Here is a 17,210-nt window from a genome sequence, read left to right on the forward strand (position 1 = left end):
TCATAACTTTTGTCACCTCAGTGTAACTCCATAAAATTAAATGTGGATAAATATTTCATAGATATCATAACAAACACAAAATTTTTAAGACTTAATGTTGATTATGAAGTGGAATGAACATGAACATACACTAGGAAAGAAAATGCCAGCTGTGTGCTATGCCCATAGGCCCCTGTCTTCAATGTGTAACAGACAGTACCTTATGTTACGTACTACTCCTATATGCATTCCATCTGTATCTGTGGAACCATTTTTTCAGAGGTTCCCATACACAAAACATGGACACAGTCTTCAAACTACAAAAAAAGGACTATTAGAGTAATACCTAACTATAAATAGTAATGATGGAGTTCCTTGTAAAGATCTGTTTAAACAGCTGGGGATTCTAAGTGCACCATGTGAATATCTCCACCACACTCTTATGTGCATCAAGAACATCAGTAATTATTTCACAAACAGCAGCATTCGTGATCATGGAACAAGAGCTGGAGTAAACTGCATTTACCAGGAGTAAACAAACGACACCCATCAACATTTTCTTCAGTGAAATAAAATTATACATTAAATTACTGAAGCAGATTAATGAGACAATTAAAATGCAAATATGTAAATAGCAAATGAAGACATGCATCTTCAACATAATTCATACTTCAAAGTCAACAGTTATTTAGATAACACTGAAAAGAAGGTGGTAAAAAATTGACATTTTTTAAATACAAAACACTGTTAGTCAGTACTGAACTGTAATAACTCAATTATGCTCACTGTCAAATCCTATGCTCAGGTTCTGTTATAGAAAATTCTAACCTCTTTTCATGCTATTGACCTCAGTCTCATTCATCTAGGTATGGTACTAATTCAGCTTTTTAAGATCAGCCAAACGGTGTGTAAAATTATTTTTTTGACAATGTAACATTGCTAAATGCATCAGCTATTTATTTTTTTTAAATTGTTTCCTGTTTAATGAACATTACATGTATTATATAATTTTATAAATCATCTATAGATACATAAACAACCATCTATCTATTTATGTGATGGTATGCATACGTTTAAGTGTTAGTAACTGCCCACTTTGCTGCTCAGTTGGTAAATATTGGTCTACTAACTTAATAATCTGGATTGATGCTCTGACTTTTTTCATTCATCTTCTTTCACATCTGGCAGTGATTTGTTATCACAAAAAATTGTTAACTGCACCATGGAATGAAGTCCACATTATACTGGACAAGGCAGTTCCCCTATTGGTAGTCTATGATACGTGTGAGTATTTTGTTAGTAGTTTCACTCTTAAATAGTATTTGCAGCATGCTTGTTTACAAATCTAAAATCAATTTCTACTTTCATTTGGATCTTCAATTTTTTTATGGTTCCACTGTTCAGTTTCAAAGTCTCTGTCACCATGGAGAGCTTTTCTTATCAAATTTGCATCTGCAAGGTGGGCACAATTCTGTTCTTTCATTCTTTGACAGACATTGCCCTTTTTGAGGATGGGGAGGGGGGGAGGACACTTCAGCTCAAGTACATGACAGAAACTTTTATGAAAAATGATGCTCTGTTGGTAACAAGTTGATGCATATAATAGGCAACTATTGTGTTTAAAAACTTGCAAACTCTTTACCCACTTTACTATATAATACAGTCTGACTATTGCCACTATGAAAGACCATAGTAATGTGACCAGATGGCTAAGACTGCAGAGAATTCTATCAGTTTGTGCTTAAAACCATGGTGCTGCCTTTCTTAGGATATCAAGAATGTTAGCCAGTCAGCGTCATATGTACAGGAGACAGGCAGCCTGTCTCTGGTGAACAGCAGATGGTACATCTCATTACTCTTTTACTTCCTCTGCTTTTACTATGAACTTTCTCGTGAGGGTTTGGTTTGCTAGTTCTGATTCAACAGAACAGATGTAGCACACTTTCACCTGGTGTACCAGGTATTGATGTTAGCCTTTATGGTTCTCATAGGTCATGGCATTGAAGTGGTGTTTATGTCTCATTCCCTTGTATGGAATCAGGGTCAGCATAGAATGTCATGGAATGGGGCTATCGCATTTGGATGTGCCCACGATGATGCTGTGAATGAAGCTGTCTGATTTGTTGTGTTTATCACAGAATGTCCAAAAGTCTACAAGAAATGGTATACCACACATACGTGTTTTAACATGGTGTAAGAACAATAGTTGTAAAAAGATCCTACCAACGGGGACTGAAGATGAGTGCCACGCCTTGCTAATAACAGTTGAGTTCAAACGGGATAGGTGTGGTCACCACATATACGTGTTAAACAGTTTCTTAGACAATGTTTTGGAGGTAAATGCTTGAATGGACATTTTGAGAACCTCACAGTGGCACGTAAAGCTGTACATTGTGTGTGGCCAAATCAGTACAGAAACTAGACATTAACTATCTGGAGGCATATAGTGTGATTCACTGAGTCACGATTTTACCTCTTTTCAAATGATACAAGCTGTTGAGTACACCGATAGCACAATGAAGTATTTAAGATGCACTGTGTAGAAGATGTAGTTCACCCAGAGATGGTTCTGTGATGTTTTAGGGGTGACTTTTGTACCATGACCTGGGCATACTCACTCAGATATCCATAAACATGAACCGTGACTTATATTTTGACATTCTTGGTGATTATTCTACACAATTTTTTTGGTGACTATCTTCCTCACTGAATTTAGGCCTTTATCCAGGCTAGTGGCTATGAGAGACATTATTAGTGTGATAGGATAACTAATTGCTTGCCTTGTGAGCTTATCGTTCCCTGGCTGTGCTATGGGGTCATCTTTGAGATTGTTACGGATGCAGAGCTGGTATATAGTGAAAATGTGCATTGTCTAACTTACAGCTGATGGGCAGGTCTGTTAACAAACCTAATTTGATTGATGGTTGGAGCCTACTGCACTGATTTAAGGGCTGCTGACTTTTGCAGTACAGCAGATATTCTCCAGCAATTGTTGGAAATAAACTTGTCAAAAATCCTGGTGGGAAGCAGCACTTCCCAGAGGTGTTGTCTTAGTGGCAGAAGGTAATGCATACCACTCATGAATCTCAGTGGCAGGTAGGCCCAAATGTTTGAACATTTTTGGAAGTTGTTGGACATCAGCAGTTTGGGAGGTCAAGTGGCAGCACTTCTTGGTGAAGGAGATGAGGTGTGGGCTGGAGGTGATGTTTAAAAGTTTTATGTGTTTCAGGTAGGAGGTTACTGATCTTCAGTGATCAATACAGAAAGTTTAGAGGAATTTGCATGTGCATTTCTCTGTGCAGATTTGGAGTTTTCAATTTTTATCTATTTGAATGTTGTGGCTCAGTGATTGTGCACACAGTCAATAGGCAGCAATGTTGTGTCAGCTTGTGGTGCCATTAGCTAGCCGGAGGTAGTTTGATGAAAGAGGATGGATATAGTGACATCTAATTGAAGCTAATCAATTGGACTTCTTTCCATGGAATCTTGAAGTGTTGTGTTTTTGTATGCCTTGGGACTTGTTCACTTTCACCTATCATCCCAGTTTGTCTTTGAACAGATTATCAGCAGAAGGTGCAAGGGATCAGTTAGAAATGACATATCAACTATTTGTGCAGCATGTTTTCCAGTTAATTGGTCAAATTTCAGAATATTTCTAAATACAGTTAAGTTATGACAGGACATTTGAGTTTTTGTGATGATATAGTGATAACTTTAATCCTTTTTTGCAGGTCAAAGCAACATGACATCTTATTAAGACTGGTTTATAAGTGAAACACTGTTGATAATTGCATCTGATGTGCTAATAAACATTTCCTCATGAATTGACAAAGTGATGTATCATATTACTTATTTCATATGCTGCACAGTGCTACAAGTGCATGTATTATGGCTGTGAACAGGAGTGAGATATTTGATCTCCAAGAATGAGACATAGGAATGCTTAACTGGGAAGTTATTGGCCTGCTGCTGATTTTTCTCCATCAACTACTGATCAGATCATAATTTGTAGCAAAATATGCTATTACTAAACATGTCAATAAGGCAATTTCAGTTTTGGTTAACGCCTTCTATTAATGCTTGAAAAGAAGTTTACAGATAGGACCTGTCAATTCAGATTGCAATGACTGTTTCTAGGACGTGACTTCTAAATTTCGTAGCGTGTGACCTGCATTATAAGACTGGCAAAGTAGATATGTAAGAAAACTCCCAGCTATGTTGTTGTTGTTGGTGGTGATGGTGGTGATCTTGGTCTTCTCTCAAAAGACTGGTTTGATGCGGTTCTTCACACTGTTCTCTCCTGTGAAAGTCTCTTCATAACTATTGCAGCCTACATCCAATTGACTCTGCTAACTATAGTAAGCCTTTGTCTTCCTGTACAGTTAACCCCCTTCCCCTACCAAATTAACTATTTCTTGATGCCTCAGGTTGCGTTGTGCCCATTCTTGTAGTCAAGTTGTGCCATTATTTTTTTTTTCTCTGACTTGATTCAATATTATTTCATTAGTATCTGACTGCCCATCTTTCTGGAGCAAAACATTTCAAAAGTTCTGTTCTCTTCTTATAACATGTATTGTCCACATTTCACTTCTGTGTAAATAGGAACCAGTCTAATAAAAGAAAAGTAGATGCTATAAAATGAAGATGCTGATCAAAAAATATCATCCGTGTGATGTATTTTACATGTGATGTAGCAATTGGTATACATTCTTCACACATAAAAGCATTTTGTAATTTTTATATCAAATTAGGATACTTGTGTTGTTTTCTCTAGGATAGTGTATCTGAGAATATTGTAAAATAACTGAGAGTTTGCTTTACTTTAAATGACAATGTATTTTGTTTCAGAAGATCCCCATGCAAATTTTCCAAGACACCAGCTGAAGTATCTTAGAGAATTGGGTAGAGGGTGGTTTGGTCGGGTAAGTAGAAATTTCATAATATTCAACTGTTGAACAGTACTAAGATAAACACCATTACTTTAAAGCAGCTCTGAATATTTTGAGTAAAGTGATATTAAGATCATTTTTAAAGATCTGGTACAAAACTTGTGTTTTTTTGACATTTTTATCTGTGCTTATACATATTTGTGTATAGACAGGTGCTGTAATAGCCAACTTTTATGTAAATAATGTGTGACGGTACAGCAAACACTAATTTAGATGTGTACAGAATATCATGGTTTAAAAATCATCCTTATTCAAAAAGGAATGGAAGATGAGACTGCAAAATGTGCTGACGATAAACAGGAAACTATTCCAGAGAAATACATGTCCCTCTGTAGTCTTTGCATGTTAGTTGAGATGAAAGCATGTTTGATCTGAGAGCTCAAAACACTGAATGTCTTAAAGTTGCATTCTTTCTGATTGGAACACATCATTTGAATGGAGAATTTAAAAACTATGCCAATGGCTGAATTCCCGCTGTATTGACCTCTTTTTGCTTTGGATCTAAGAACTGGATCACAACGTAGGATGAGATTTTATTTGAGAAGCTTTTTTAAAGTTTCTAGTTGTTTATGAAGAACAAATGCTTTCACACAAATATGTAAATATACTATGTAGTTCACATATATTTATTATTATATCTAAAAACACAGATGATGTGACTTACTGAACAAAAGTGCTGGCAGGTCGATAGACACACAAACATACACACGAAATTCAAGCTTTCGCAACAAACTGTTGCCTCATCAGGAAAGAGGGAAGGAGAGGGAAAGACGAAAGGATGTGGGTTTTAAGGGAGAGGGTAAGGAGTCATTCCAATCCCGGGAGCGGAAAGACTTACCTTAGGGGGAAAAAAGGACAGGTATACACTCGCGCACACACACACATATCCATCCGCACATACACAGACACAAGCAGACATTTTCCTTTACAAATGTCTGCTTGTGTCTGTGTATGTGCGGATGGATATGTGTTGTGTGTGCGAGTGTATACCTGTCCTTTTTTCCCCTTAAGGTAAGTCTTTCCGCTCCCGGGATTGGAATGACTCCTTACCCTCTCCCTTAAAACCCACATCCTTTCGTCTTTCCCTCTGCTTCCCTCTTTCCTGATGAGGCAACAGTTTGTTGCGAAAGCTTGAATTTCGTGTGTATGTTTGTGTTTGTTTGTGTGTCTATCGACCTGCCAGCACTTTCGTTCGGTAAGTCACATCATCTGTGTTTTTAGATATATTTTTCCCATGTGGAATGTTTCCCTCTATTATATATTTATTATTAATCACACAATTCTTCTGTGATGTGTAAGAACATATTTTTATTGTTTTTGATGTGTCAGTTTTCATATACATTTTTTTATTTTTTATTTTTTTTTTTTTTTTATTCATTGCAGGTTGTGGAAGGTGAGGCTCAAAATATAATAAATAGTGAGAAGAATTCAAAGGTAGTGGTGAAAATCTTACGTGAAGATGCTACACCAACTGATCAGATGTACTTCCTACACGAAGTACGGTATCATCGGGATCTAAACCATCCAAATATTCTTAGGTTGCTTGGGCGGTGTCTTGAGAAAGATCCTTTTCTGCTGTTGTTGGAAGCTAGTCCAGGGGTAAGATTTTTGAATTATACCACTTCTGAGCATCTAAGTAAAAGCAAAAGGAAAAAGGAGAAGAGGCTCTTAAAAATACCACAGATCAGATCATTCAGTGAATTGTACTTCCACCTTAAGTTATAACATGAAAATTATTTGTTCTGTCACATATGAAAACAGCCATGAGCTATACCTAGTAAAAACAGCTGTCAGCATCTCTCTTAATACTTTTGAATATATGTTGGCAGAGAAGACAGCAGTGGACAGATTGTTAATGTAGAGTAAAAGCTGAAATATATTTGTAGAGTTTGTGATGTGACACAGTGTCCACATCTGCAGGAAACACATGGAAATTATGCTCATGTGGACCTTTGATTGTCACTCCCGAGTTATCCAAATTGTTCATAACATTTTCATTTTACAGTGCCTGATTGGCTTCACTGTCCATTAAATTAGAGTTTCAGAGTGAAATTTCTGTGGATATATGGTGTGGAATGCTCTCAGTACTAATCCCCCTAAGTATCACATGTTCCTCATTGCAGAGATGGAAGGACTACATGATATGTTAACAATAAAGATGGCTGGAGTTTTACTTAAGGCAGTTGATATTTTGTGTCATTGGATTAACACATTGGTAGGTAGATGGAGTTTCTGTTATTTACCATCATTTTCACTGTGTCTAGTAAAAAGTGTTTGGTAAATACGTTTGGATTAAAGGAGACCACTCACCAAAAAGCAGAAGCACTGAATTATGCCTATCCAAAACTTGGTGCATATGGTCCAGTCACTTTAATGTGACCACCACCGATGGTCAACATCTTTGTGCAATAACCATTCACAGACAGCAGGTGGCAGCACTAGCAGTGGAGGCCATATAAAGTGGGTTAGGGCACGGAAAACAGTGAAGTTGTTGTCATAATGCAGAAAAGGAGCAATTTATCTGACATCCAACAGGGCATGACATTGGCTTTCAGGCCAAGGGTGGAAGCATTTCGAAATGGCTAAGTTTGTAAATTGCTCACTTGCTGCCTAGGTTAAAGTAAACTGTGCATGGCAAAATGGCACTATCCAAAACCGGTGCCAAGGAGACTGTGATGCACCACAAGCTATAGATGAGAGGAGTGAATGATGGCTGCAGATATTTGTACTGGTGAATAAATGTGCAACTGTTGAGCAAGTCACCACCCATATGAACCAAGGGGCTACTGCCAGTGTTTCCTCAATGACCGTTCAGCAAATGTTGCTGTGTATGGGACTCTTCAGCAGGCACCTGGTTCATTCAACCATGCTAACTGATCTTCATTGGCGATGAAGACTGGAATCTGCATGCCATTACCACAACTGGACAGCAACTGAGAGTGGCGACAAGTGGTCTTTTCAGATGAATAATGTATTATGCTCAATGCGACAAATGGTCTTTGGCGTGTTCAGACCTGCAACAATTGCTGGAAAGGTCCAGGCCAGAGGAGGGAGCCTTATGGTCTGGGAAATGTTTTGTTGGAATTCCCTGGGTGATCTCATCATTCTGGAAGGCACAGAGGATTAACAGAAGTATGCAGCTATCCTTGGGAACCATGACCACCTCTGCATGGAGTTTCACACAATGGAAAATCCAGGATGGAATAATAATAATTGCATTATGAAAAGGGTAGATTGCTACTCACCATATAGCAGAGATTTTGAGTTGCAGACAGGTACAATAAAACAACTACTAAACACGTAAACTTGCTGCCAAAATACGTATATTGGAAGGAGACCTTCTGGTTGAAAACGTATGTGTTTAGTAGACTTATTGTTGTGCCTGTGTGTGACTCAACATCTTCACCCTACATGACGTTTGTTTTTCCTCAGCACAGCATGATGGCATCTACCAGCAGATTAACGCTACATGTTAACACAGCTTGCAATGTATGTGTGCAATTTGAAGAGCACCAGGAGGAGTTGACCATAGTACCCTGGCCACTAAACCCTCCAGATTTAAACCCAGTTGAGAATCTGGCTGCTCACACCATGGATCCCAACCATAAAATCTAGCATAATTGGTCATGCCACTGGAGGCGGCATGGCTCTGCATTTCTGTGAGTACCTTCCAGAACCTCATTGGCTTTTTTCCTGCACATTCATACTGTAAAAGGTGGCTATTCAGGCTTTTGATTGGTGGTTACATTAATGTGACTGCTTCATGTGTGTTCTACCATAACTTGTTTTTGTATTTTTAGAACAGGAATTTGTCATAATTTCTGTTAAATTCTATTTTACAAAATTGAGCTACTTGTCTGCAATATAGAAATTCCATGTTGTGGAAACTGTTTTGAAAGACAGTAGTTTTTTGTGATTATCAGTGTAAGAATTCATAATTAACTGAACAGAGAGAGAGAGAGAGAGAGAGAGAGAGAGAGAGGGGAGAGGGCAAGAATGTGTAAGCGAGAATGTCTCAAGCATATTGAGAGATATGTGCTTCCTGTAAAAGTGTTCTCAGCAAAGAAAAATGGACTATACACCTTTTCCTGTGAAACTGCACAACACATTAAATTTTGGAGAGTCCCTCTCATGTTGTACAACTTCATGTGGTTGTTCCTACCCCATATTCTCACATTATGACAGTTGACCTTTCTATTTAAATGGAGTGTTGCCTCGTCACTAAACACTAAGTGTGGAAGAAAACTGTCATCCTCCATCTCGCCAGTATTACAGCACTCCACACATTGTTGTTTGTCACCTTCATGAAGAGCTTGCAGTAGCTGAATTTTGTATGCTTTCATTTGTAAATGTTGATGAAACACAGCAGATGGACATTGGGGGATGTTGAGCTGTGGACCTGCACAGTGAATGGATTTCTGCGGACTCCTCATGAAACTATGGTGGATGCGTTCAAAGTCTGTGTCAGACACTCGGGGACGGACCAGCGATTTGCTTTTACACAAACAAACTGTTTCTCAGAATTGTTCATGCCATCATCTAATGCTCTGTGCTGTAGGAGGAACCACATCATACCTAGTATGAAAGTCATGCTGAACAATTATTACTGACCTGCACTGAACAAAATGTAGAACACAAAATGCTTTCTGTTGTCCCAACAGCATTTTTGCTAGAACTGAATGGGCACACACTGCTGTACCAAGCAGAAACTGTGTAAAACTTAGGAGTTTTCTATTTTCAACAGTATGTTGTTTATGACACATATCTCAAATAACATAGTATTTATGCCTTTTTTTTAATTGTATGGTCCTTTTTGATTCACCCTGTATACTGACGGTCACACTGATGCCTTTACAGATCATAATTACCCTCCCCACCTTGTACAAAAACAGATTCCCATGCCTTGCAGTCACCCAACACCTCCGAAAGCCCCACCATCCGGCCACAGAGGAGCAGTCCCCTCGTGACTCAGTGCTACCCAGGACTGGAGCAACTGAATTATATTCTACGCCAGGGTTTCAACTATCTTCCGTCATGACCAGGAATGAGAAATGTCCTATCTGCTATCATTCCCATTCTTCCCACAATGGCATTCCGCCGCCCACCGAACATACACAATATTCTTGGCCACCCCTGCACTGCCCCTGCTCCCAGCCCCTTGCCTCATGGTTCATAACCCTGTAATAGACCTAGATGCAAAATGTGTCCCATACATCCTCCCATCACCACCTACTCCAGTGATGTCACAAACACCACCCATCCCATCAAAGGCAATGCTACCTGCGAAAACAGTCATTTGATATACGAGCTAAGGTGCAACCACTGTGCTGCATTCTATGTGAGCGTGACAACCAACAAGCTGTCTGTCCGCATGAATGGCCACTGACAAACTGTGTCCAAGAAACAACTGGACCACCCTGTTGCTGAGCACACTGCCCAATGCAATGTCCTTCATTTCAATGACTGCTTCACAGCATGTGCCATCTGTAAACTTCTCACCAACACCAGCTTTTCTGAGTTGTGCAGGTGGGAACTCTCCCTGCAGTACATCCCATGTTTCCGTAACCCTTCTGGACTCAATCTTTGTTAGTCATGTCTGTGCCCATCTAGCTGTTTCCATTCCAGCACTACACAGTCCTCTGTTCCCCTAATGCACCCAGTATTTTTAACTTGTCTCCTTCTCCTCTAACCCCCCTCTTCTCCCCTGCCCTCTGTCTAAACTCCCAACTGCACTTAGTTGCCCCACTCTCTATCTCATCCCTGCACACTTCCAGCACCACTTTACTGTCCCACACTCCCACCCCTACCCTTCTATCGCTCCCCTTCCCTGCCCCAACCTCCTCCTTACCCCCGCCCGGTTGCCTCTCCCATAATTCCCTGCTGCCTGCAGTGTGGCTCTACCTGCCAAGTACTGTGGTCGTGTGTGTGTGCGTGTTGCATTTGCATGAGTATGTGCTTGTGCGAATGTTCTCTGCTTTTGACAAAGGCCTTCTTGGCTGAAAGCTAACTTTCCAACAGTCTTTTTGTTGCACCTTTCTGTGTCTCAGCATCTCCACTATATGGTGAGTACCAACTATCCTTTTCATTACATTGTTACACTCCATCCTGGATTTTCCATTGTTTAATACTATTTAAGATTGCATTGTAATTTGTTACTACTGTTACAGGCAGTTGTTTTTGCAACTGTGAAGTGCAATGCTAGTACTTTTTTTGTATCTGTTTCACTGTAGGAAGATATTTTATTTTAGGGAGATGTGAAGACATTTTTGATGCAGAATGCATCAACAGCAGATGTTCTTAATCAGCAAGGTGTGACATTGAAAATGGCCTGCAATATTGCAGCTGGTTTACATCATATGCATTCAAAAGGATTTGTACATACGTAAGTAGTTTTCATTATTTTTCTGCAAATCAGCCTCAACATGTATCCAACTGTGTTGGTGTGTGACTTGTTGGTAAAATATATAAAGTTTCAGCTACCTGAGGTTTTACACTTAATCAGTTCTCTTTCTCTGGTTCTACTTATTTATGCTTCAGATTCTCCTTCTTTTGTATTCAGACAGATCAATCACACCTTTACATTCACACAAAAAATATCTCGGTGACTATATTTTTTACAAAGGATATTCATAAATTAGCCTCAGATTGGCTGTTAGAAAAGAAAAACTACATAATTGTTTTACATATTAGATTGATGCATAAATTTGTAGTGTTTTTCCATAAGTTTAATAACCATAACATATACGCATAACAGAGGCGTAAGTCATAAGTTGTATATTCTCCTTCACTATTTACAACAATCTCCCAGTGCTAGGGTAACTTTTGATTCTACAATTGTAAAAGTCACCTGATTTTGAGGCAAAGAACTCATCAAGCCTCATTTGAAGTGTATTTTCATATGTAAGGGAAGATCCTTGAAGATTGTTCGATAGAGAGAGGAGTCTGCCAGAATGCGAGCAGGCGTTATTGTGGAGTAGCATCACTTTCTGCAGTCCTCCTGGTCATTGTTCTTTGATTGCATCTGCAAGACATCTCACTTGTTGACAATAAATGTCAGCAGTGATGGTTACACCTCAAGGAGCAGTTCATACTGGACCACAGAGTTGCTGTTCCACCAGACACAGAACATTGTTTTGTGGATGCACGCAGGTCTTTTATGGGGAGTTACTGCTTTGTTTGAGCTCAGCCATTCCTTTCTTTTCCTTATACGAGGGCTATCCACAAAGTACATTACGTTTTGGAATTAAAAATAAATGAAGTATTGGAATTTTTTTTTGTTATATTCAGATGAAAGCCACACTTAAATACTACTTTTCTACATAGTTGCCATTTAAATTAAGGCACTTATCATAGTGATGGACGAGCTTGGAAATTCCTCGGTCATAAAATTCGGCTGCCTGCGCCTTCAACCACGTGGTTACCTCTTCTTGAAGCTGTGCGTCGTCATCAAAACGCTGCATGGCCAACCACTTCTTCATTGCTGGGAATAAGTGGAAGTCGCTCGGTGCCAGGTCGGGACTGTACGGTGGATGAGGAAACAACTCCCACTTAAAAGATTCGAGAACTTCACGAGTGGCATTTGCCGTGTGGGCCCGGGCATTGTCGTGAATCAGCAAGATCTTTGAGCTCAACTTTCCCCTGCGCTTGTTTTGTATTGCTCTTCTGAGGTTGTGCAGTATTGTAGTGCCTCTTTCCAGGAAATCCACAAAAATCACACCTTTTCTGTCCCAAAAGAAGAGGTAACCACATGGTTGAAGGCGCAGGCAGCCGAATTTTACGATGAAGGAATTTCCAAGCTCGTCCATCGCTATGATAAGTGCCTTAATTTAAATGGCAACTATGTAGAAAAGTAGTATTTAAGTGTGGCTTTCATCTATATATATTAAAAAAAATTTCCAATGATTTATTTATTTTTAATTCCAAAACGTAATGTACTTTGTGGATAGCCCTCGTATTAGTATAAAGGCACCTATTCTTGTGATAGGAATGTTCGGTGTTATTCACGAGCCAATTGACGTTGAGCAAGCAGTGATGTACATATGGCCACGCACTGATTTTTATGATTTAGGCCTAGAGTGTATATCTGCATACCTGATTTTTGAACATTCCTCATTGCACATAAATGTTGCACAATGGAATGATCATAGATCATCACATTTGCCAGTTCTCGAGCACTCCGACATTGGGGCATTGTGGATTAATGCATTTAAATTATCTTCGTCAACCCCCGAAGGTCTTTGTGAATGTGGAGAGTCGCTAATGGCAAAACAATCCTCCTTTAAACGAGAAAACCATTTTCCTGCCATGCTCTGTCTAGTGACATTATTCCCATACACAGTGCAAGTGTTTCTGGCTGTCTCTTCTGTTGTCACCCTCTATTGAACTCAGACAGAAGAATGTCACAAATGTTCCAACTTCTCCACTTGGCACTCCACTTTCTAGCCTTCACAGCTCCAGTCACCATCTCTAAATGACAAAATAACGACTCAGATAGCAACAGTGTTGACATTAGTTCTTCACAAAGACAATGGAAATTCAATGATTTGTGCTATTTATTAAAGGACATCATCTACACACCATGAGCTATACTAGAAATGTTTATTTGCCAAAACCATTTTTTGGGTTTATAACGCATCACTAGTGGTGTATTATGTACGTTTATAGCACTGATGATGGGTCATAAGCCTGAAAACCAGTTTTGGCAAATAAACCTATCTAGCTCCATTCATGGTGTGTAGGAGATGGCCTTTAATAAATATCTGACAGCTGCAGATCACCAGGCATGCAAGATTTGCCATATTGTGACACCAGCTACATTATCCCTTCCTCAAAGAACAGTGCCGCCTGGTGCTTCAGCCAGCTGTTGACAGCATCCTTGAGTACATCCTTGGTCATGAAGTGCTGAGCTGCCAGCCAGGCCTTTATCTTCGTAAGAGACAAAAATTGCTTGGTGCCAAGTGTGGGCTGCAGGGAGAATGTTGAAAAATCTATTGGCCTGAAAGTCTGAATTTTTTCTTCATTCAATTTGCAGCATGTGGTCGTGTATTGTTGTGAAGTAATAATGATCACTTCGGTAATCATCATGTACTGTTTTGTTTTGGTTTGTCCTTCAAAGTTTCATAAAGAGTCTCACAATAAACCTGTGATGTTGCAATGTTCTCGAGAAATATTCTTGTGAAATCGATTGTCAAAATTTCTTTGTGATTCCAGAAAACTGTAACAATCATTTTGTGGTTTAACAACATCTGCTTGGACTGCCCTTTAGTTTCAGAGTTCACGTACTGCACCCTTGTCTCATCCCTAGTCACTATTTTGTTCAGAAATTTCTCTCTCTCTTCATGTAGCATTCAAGTGGTGTTCGGCTGAACACATTACTTCAGTTTTGTGATCATTGATAAGAAATTTTGGTGCCCATCCAAGCTCAGAACTTCTGCTAACCTAACCTTTCTGTGATGTTAAAGAGGGTGGTCCTATAAGTCCAAGCCACATCTTCAGAAACTGTGTGAACTGTGGATAGACAACTTGCACTCACAATTTCATAAACATGTTGCACAAGTTCATCAGTCACATCTGTGTGTCTTTCTTGAGAGATTTCATCATGCACATCTATGTGACTGTCCTTGAATTTTCTGCACTATTTCCTCACAACACCATCACTCATAACCCTTGCCCCATACACACATCACATTGGTGATGAATCGCAGCAGCATTGACTCCATGTGCTTGCAGGAAATGAATGACAGAATGTATATCACAGTTGATGGGAGACACACTAACAACATACATTTCAACTGCTTTGTAACAATGAAGATAATTTGCTGTTTACACACTGATAAATGAAATAATGAGCTGGCTGATGCAACATGACATCCTTTTTCATACACACAGTTATCATGAAGCTACAAGCAGTTGTTTATTTTTAATAACCACACTGAGTTTAATGTATGAGTAGCCCTCGTATAATGGCAGTTTTTTTATTTTATTTTTGCAAATTTCTTACTGCAATTTGCTCAAAGATTAATCAGCTGTTTCTTACTGTGTGCATTGAATCTTTTTTATGCTCTTTCCTTTCCTACTCCTGGGAGTTTATTTAAAGCCAGAGTTGCTGTAAGAACAGTTTCTTTATTATCAATTATTCTCTAATGCTAGATTGTAGGAACCAAACAACATCCATATTTCAGTCAGTTCTTATTTGAGTGTCTCCTACCTATCAAGGCAGGGCCACCTGTGAAAGTAGCCATGTGATCTACCAACTTAGCTGCAACCTTTGTGTTACTTTCTACATGAGAATGACAACTAACAAGTTGTCCACATGAATGGCCACTGTGCCAAACTGTGGCCAAGAGACAGCTGGACCCCCTAGTTGGTGAGTCTGTCACCCAACACAGTGTGCATCACTGTAACAACTGCTTCGCAGTCTGTGCCATTTGGATTCTTTCCACCAACTCCAGCTTTTGAAGTTTGCACATGTGGGAACTATGTTTGCAACATGTTTTTCATCCCTGTAAACCTCTGGCTTCAACATTCGGTAGTCCCTGTCTTCCACCTGCTTACTGGAGGTCTACATTTAGCATTTGTGCTCACTCGAATTAATCGGTGCATGTAATTCAGTGAAAGTTTAGCAAATGTCAGTGTAGTCACTTTGCTCACAGGGAGCAATTGTGTTTGACTTCCCTCATGCTTGTTCAAGCATCCCACGTTAAAATGGCCTGATCATCCTCTCTGGAAAAAGGGGAAAAATCCACTTCTCCAATTTTCACTCTGTAAAACCACTACAAGGTATACAAGACTATGCTATGCCATTTTACGAACTTATTTTTTCATCAAAAGCTTTAATTTTTGTGTGTGAAAAAGAAAATTGCTAATCTTCATTTCATATTTGTTTTCAAAGGAATTTTCGATAGCGTTTCTCAGTCAATTTTGAAGTAAGTTTATGATTAAAAAAACTGATTTTTTTCGCACATGGTAGTATGAAATCTTAGCTTCTTAATAAACCATTTACCTTTTCATTATTTGTAACATTCAAGCACTTGATTTACAAATATTGTATTGAAAAAGTGTGATAGTGTGCACCGTACCGATCACTACTTTTAGACAATACATTACTCTGAGTCAAATGTTCAAGCAGTGTTCAAAAAGTAAAGCAACACATTTTTCTCAGCCAATTTCAATTGAAAAAATATGGAATTTGTTGTGGGACATTGTGGAATATTCCTGCTTCCGCCTCTATAATTCCATGAAGTTCTGATAGATGGCGGCAATATACATAGCCTTCAAAATGGCATCTGTAATAGAGGTGTGTTCCAAGCAGAGAACTGTCATTGAGATTCTTTTGGCAGAAAACCAGAGCATCATGGATATTCATAGGCTCTTGCAGAATGTCTCCAGAGACCTGGCAGTGAATAAAAATGCGGTGAGTCGTTGAGCGAGGCATCTGTCATCACCACAACAAAGACACACAACGCTATCCGATGTCCTATGTGCTGGCTGACCCCACACAGGTGTAATACTGAAGAAATGACTTCATCATGTTCATCACCACAACGAATGCAAACAAATTTCTTCTCCATGACAGTGCAAGATCACAAACAAGTCATCAGCCGCTGTGGCCGAGCGGTTCTAGGTGGTTCAGTCCCGAACCGCGCCACTGCTACGGTCGCAGGTTCGGATCCTACCTCGGGCATGAGTGTGTGTGATGTCCTTAGGTTAGTTAGGTTTAAGTAGTTCTAAGTTCTAGGGGACTGTTCACCTCAGATGGTAAGTCCCATAGATCTTAGAACCATTTGAACAAGTAAGTCAGTGCACCTGAGATGAGCGCACAGAATCATTGGACTATTCTTCCTCATTCACCCTAAAGCCCAGATTCTGCACCTTCTGAATTCTGTCTCTTTGGCTCAATGAATGATGCACTCTGCGGGAAGCAGTACATGGATGATTGGGGGGGGGGGGGGGGGGGGGGGTTATTGATCCAGCAAGACATTGGCTAAAATGTTCACAATAGAGTGGTGCCATGCACACATGCAGGCCCTCCCGGTAAGGTGGCATAAGGCCATTGCATTGACCAGAGATTATGTTGAAAAAGAGGGTTTCATAGCCAAAAGTATGGGAAATAACATGCTGTACTGGAATCCTGGATATGGCCCATCTGTGTTCAGAAAAAAAGCAATGTGTTTGAATAGCCCCCTGTAGCTAAAAGATCAAAAAAGTTTTTTGAAATTGTACTGACACCAAGATCTGCCTTTTTTGCAAGTAAATGTGAGTTATTAAATGGAGTCAATGCTA

General features: G+C 39.5%; 1 protein-coding gene across 1 annotated transcript in view; it reads left to right on the top strand.

Moving 5' to 3' along the window:
* The window catches only part of LOC124775425, a 629,713-nt gene that overhangs the window by 523,644 nt on the left and 88,859 nt on the right, over positions 1-17,210 (top strand). The window contains exons 4-6 of the mRNA XM_047250258.1: positions 4,828-4,901; positions 6,312-6,527; positions 11,177-11,310. Coding sequence (XP_047106214.1) covers positions 4,828-4,901; positions 6,312-6,527; positions 11,177-11,310 — 424 coding nt within the window. The remainder of the gene's footprint in view (positions 1-4,827; positions 4,902-6,311; positions 6,528-11,176; positions 11,311-17,210) is intronic.

Source organism: Schistocerca piceifrons, chromosome 2, assembly GCF_021461385.2.
Source record: "Schistocerca piceifrons isolate TAMUIC-IGC-003096 chromosome 2, iqSchPice1.1, whole genome shotgun sequence".
In the NCBI taxonomy this organism is placed as follows: domain Eukaryota; kingdom Metazoa; phylum Arthropoda; class Insecta; order Orthoptera; family Acrididae; genus Schistocerca; species Schistocerca piceifrons.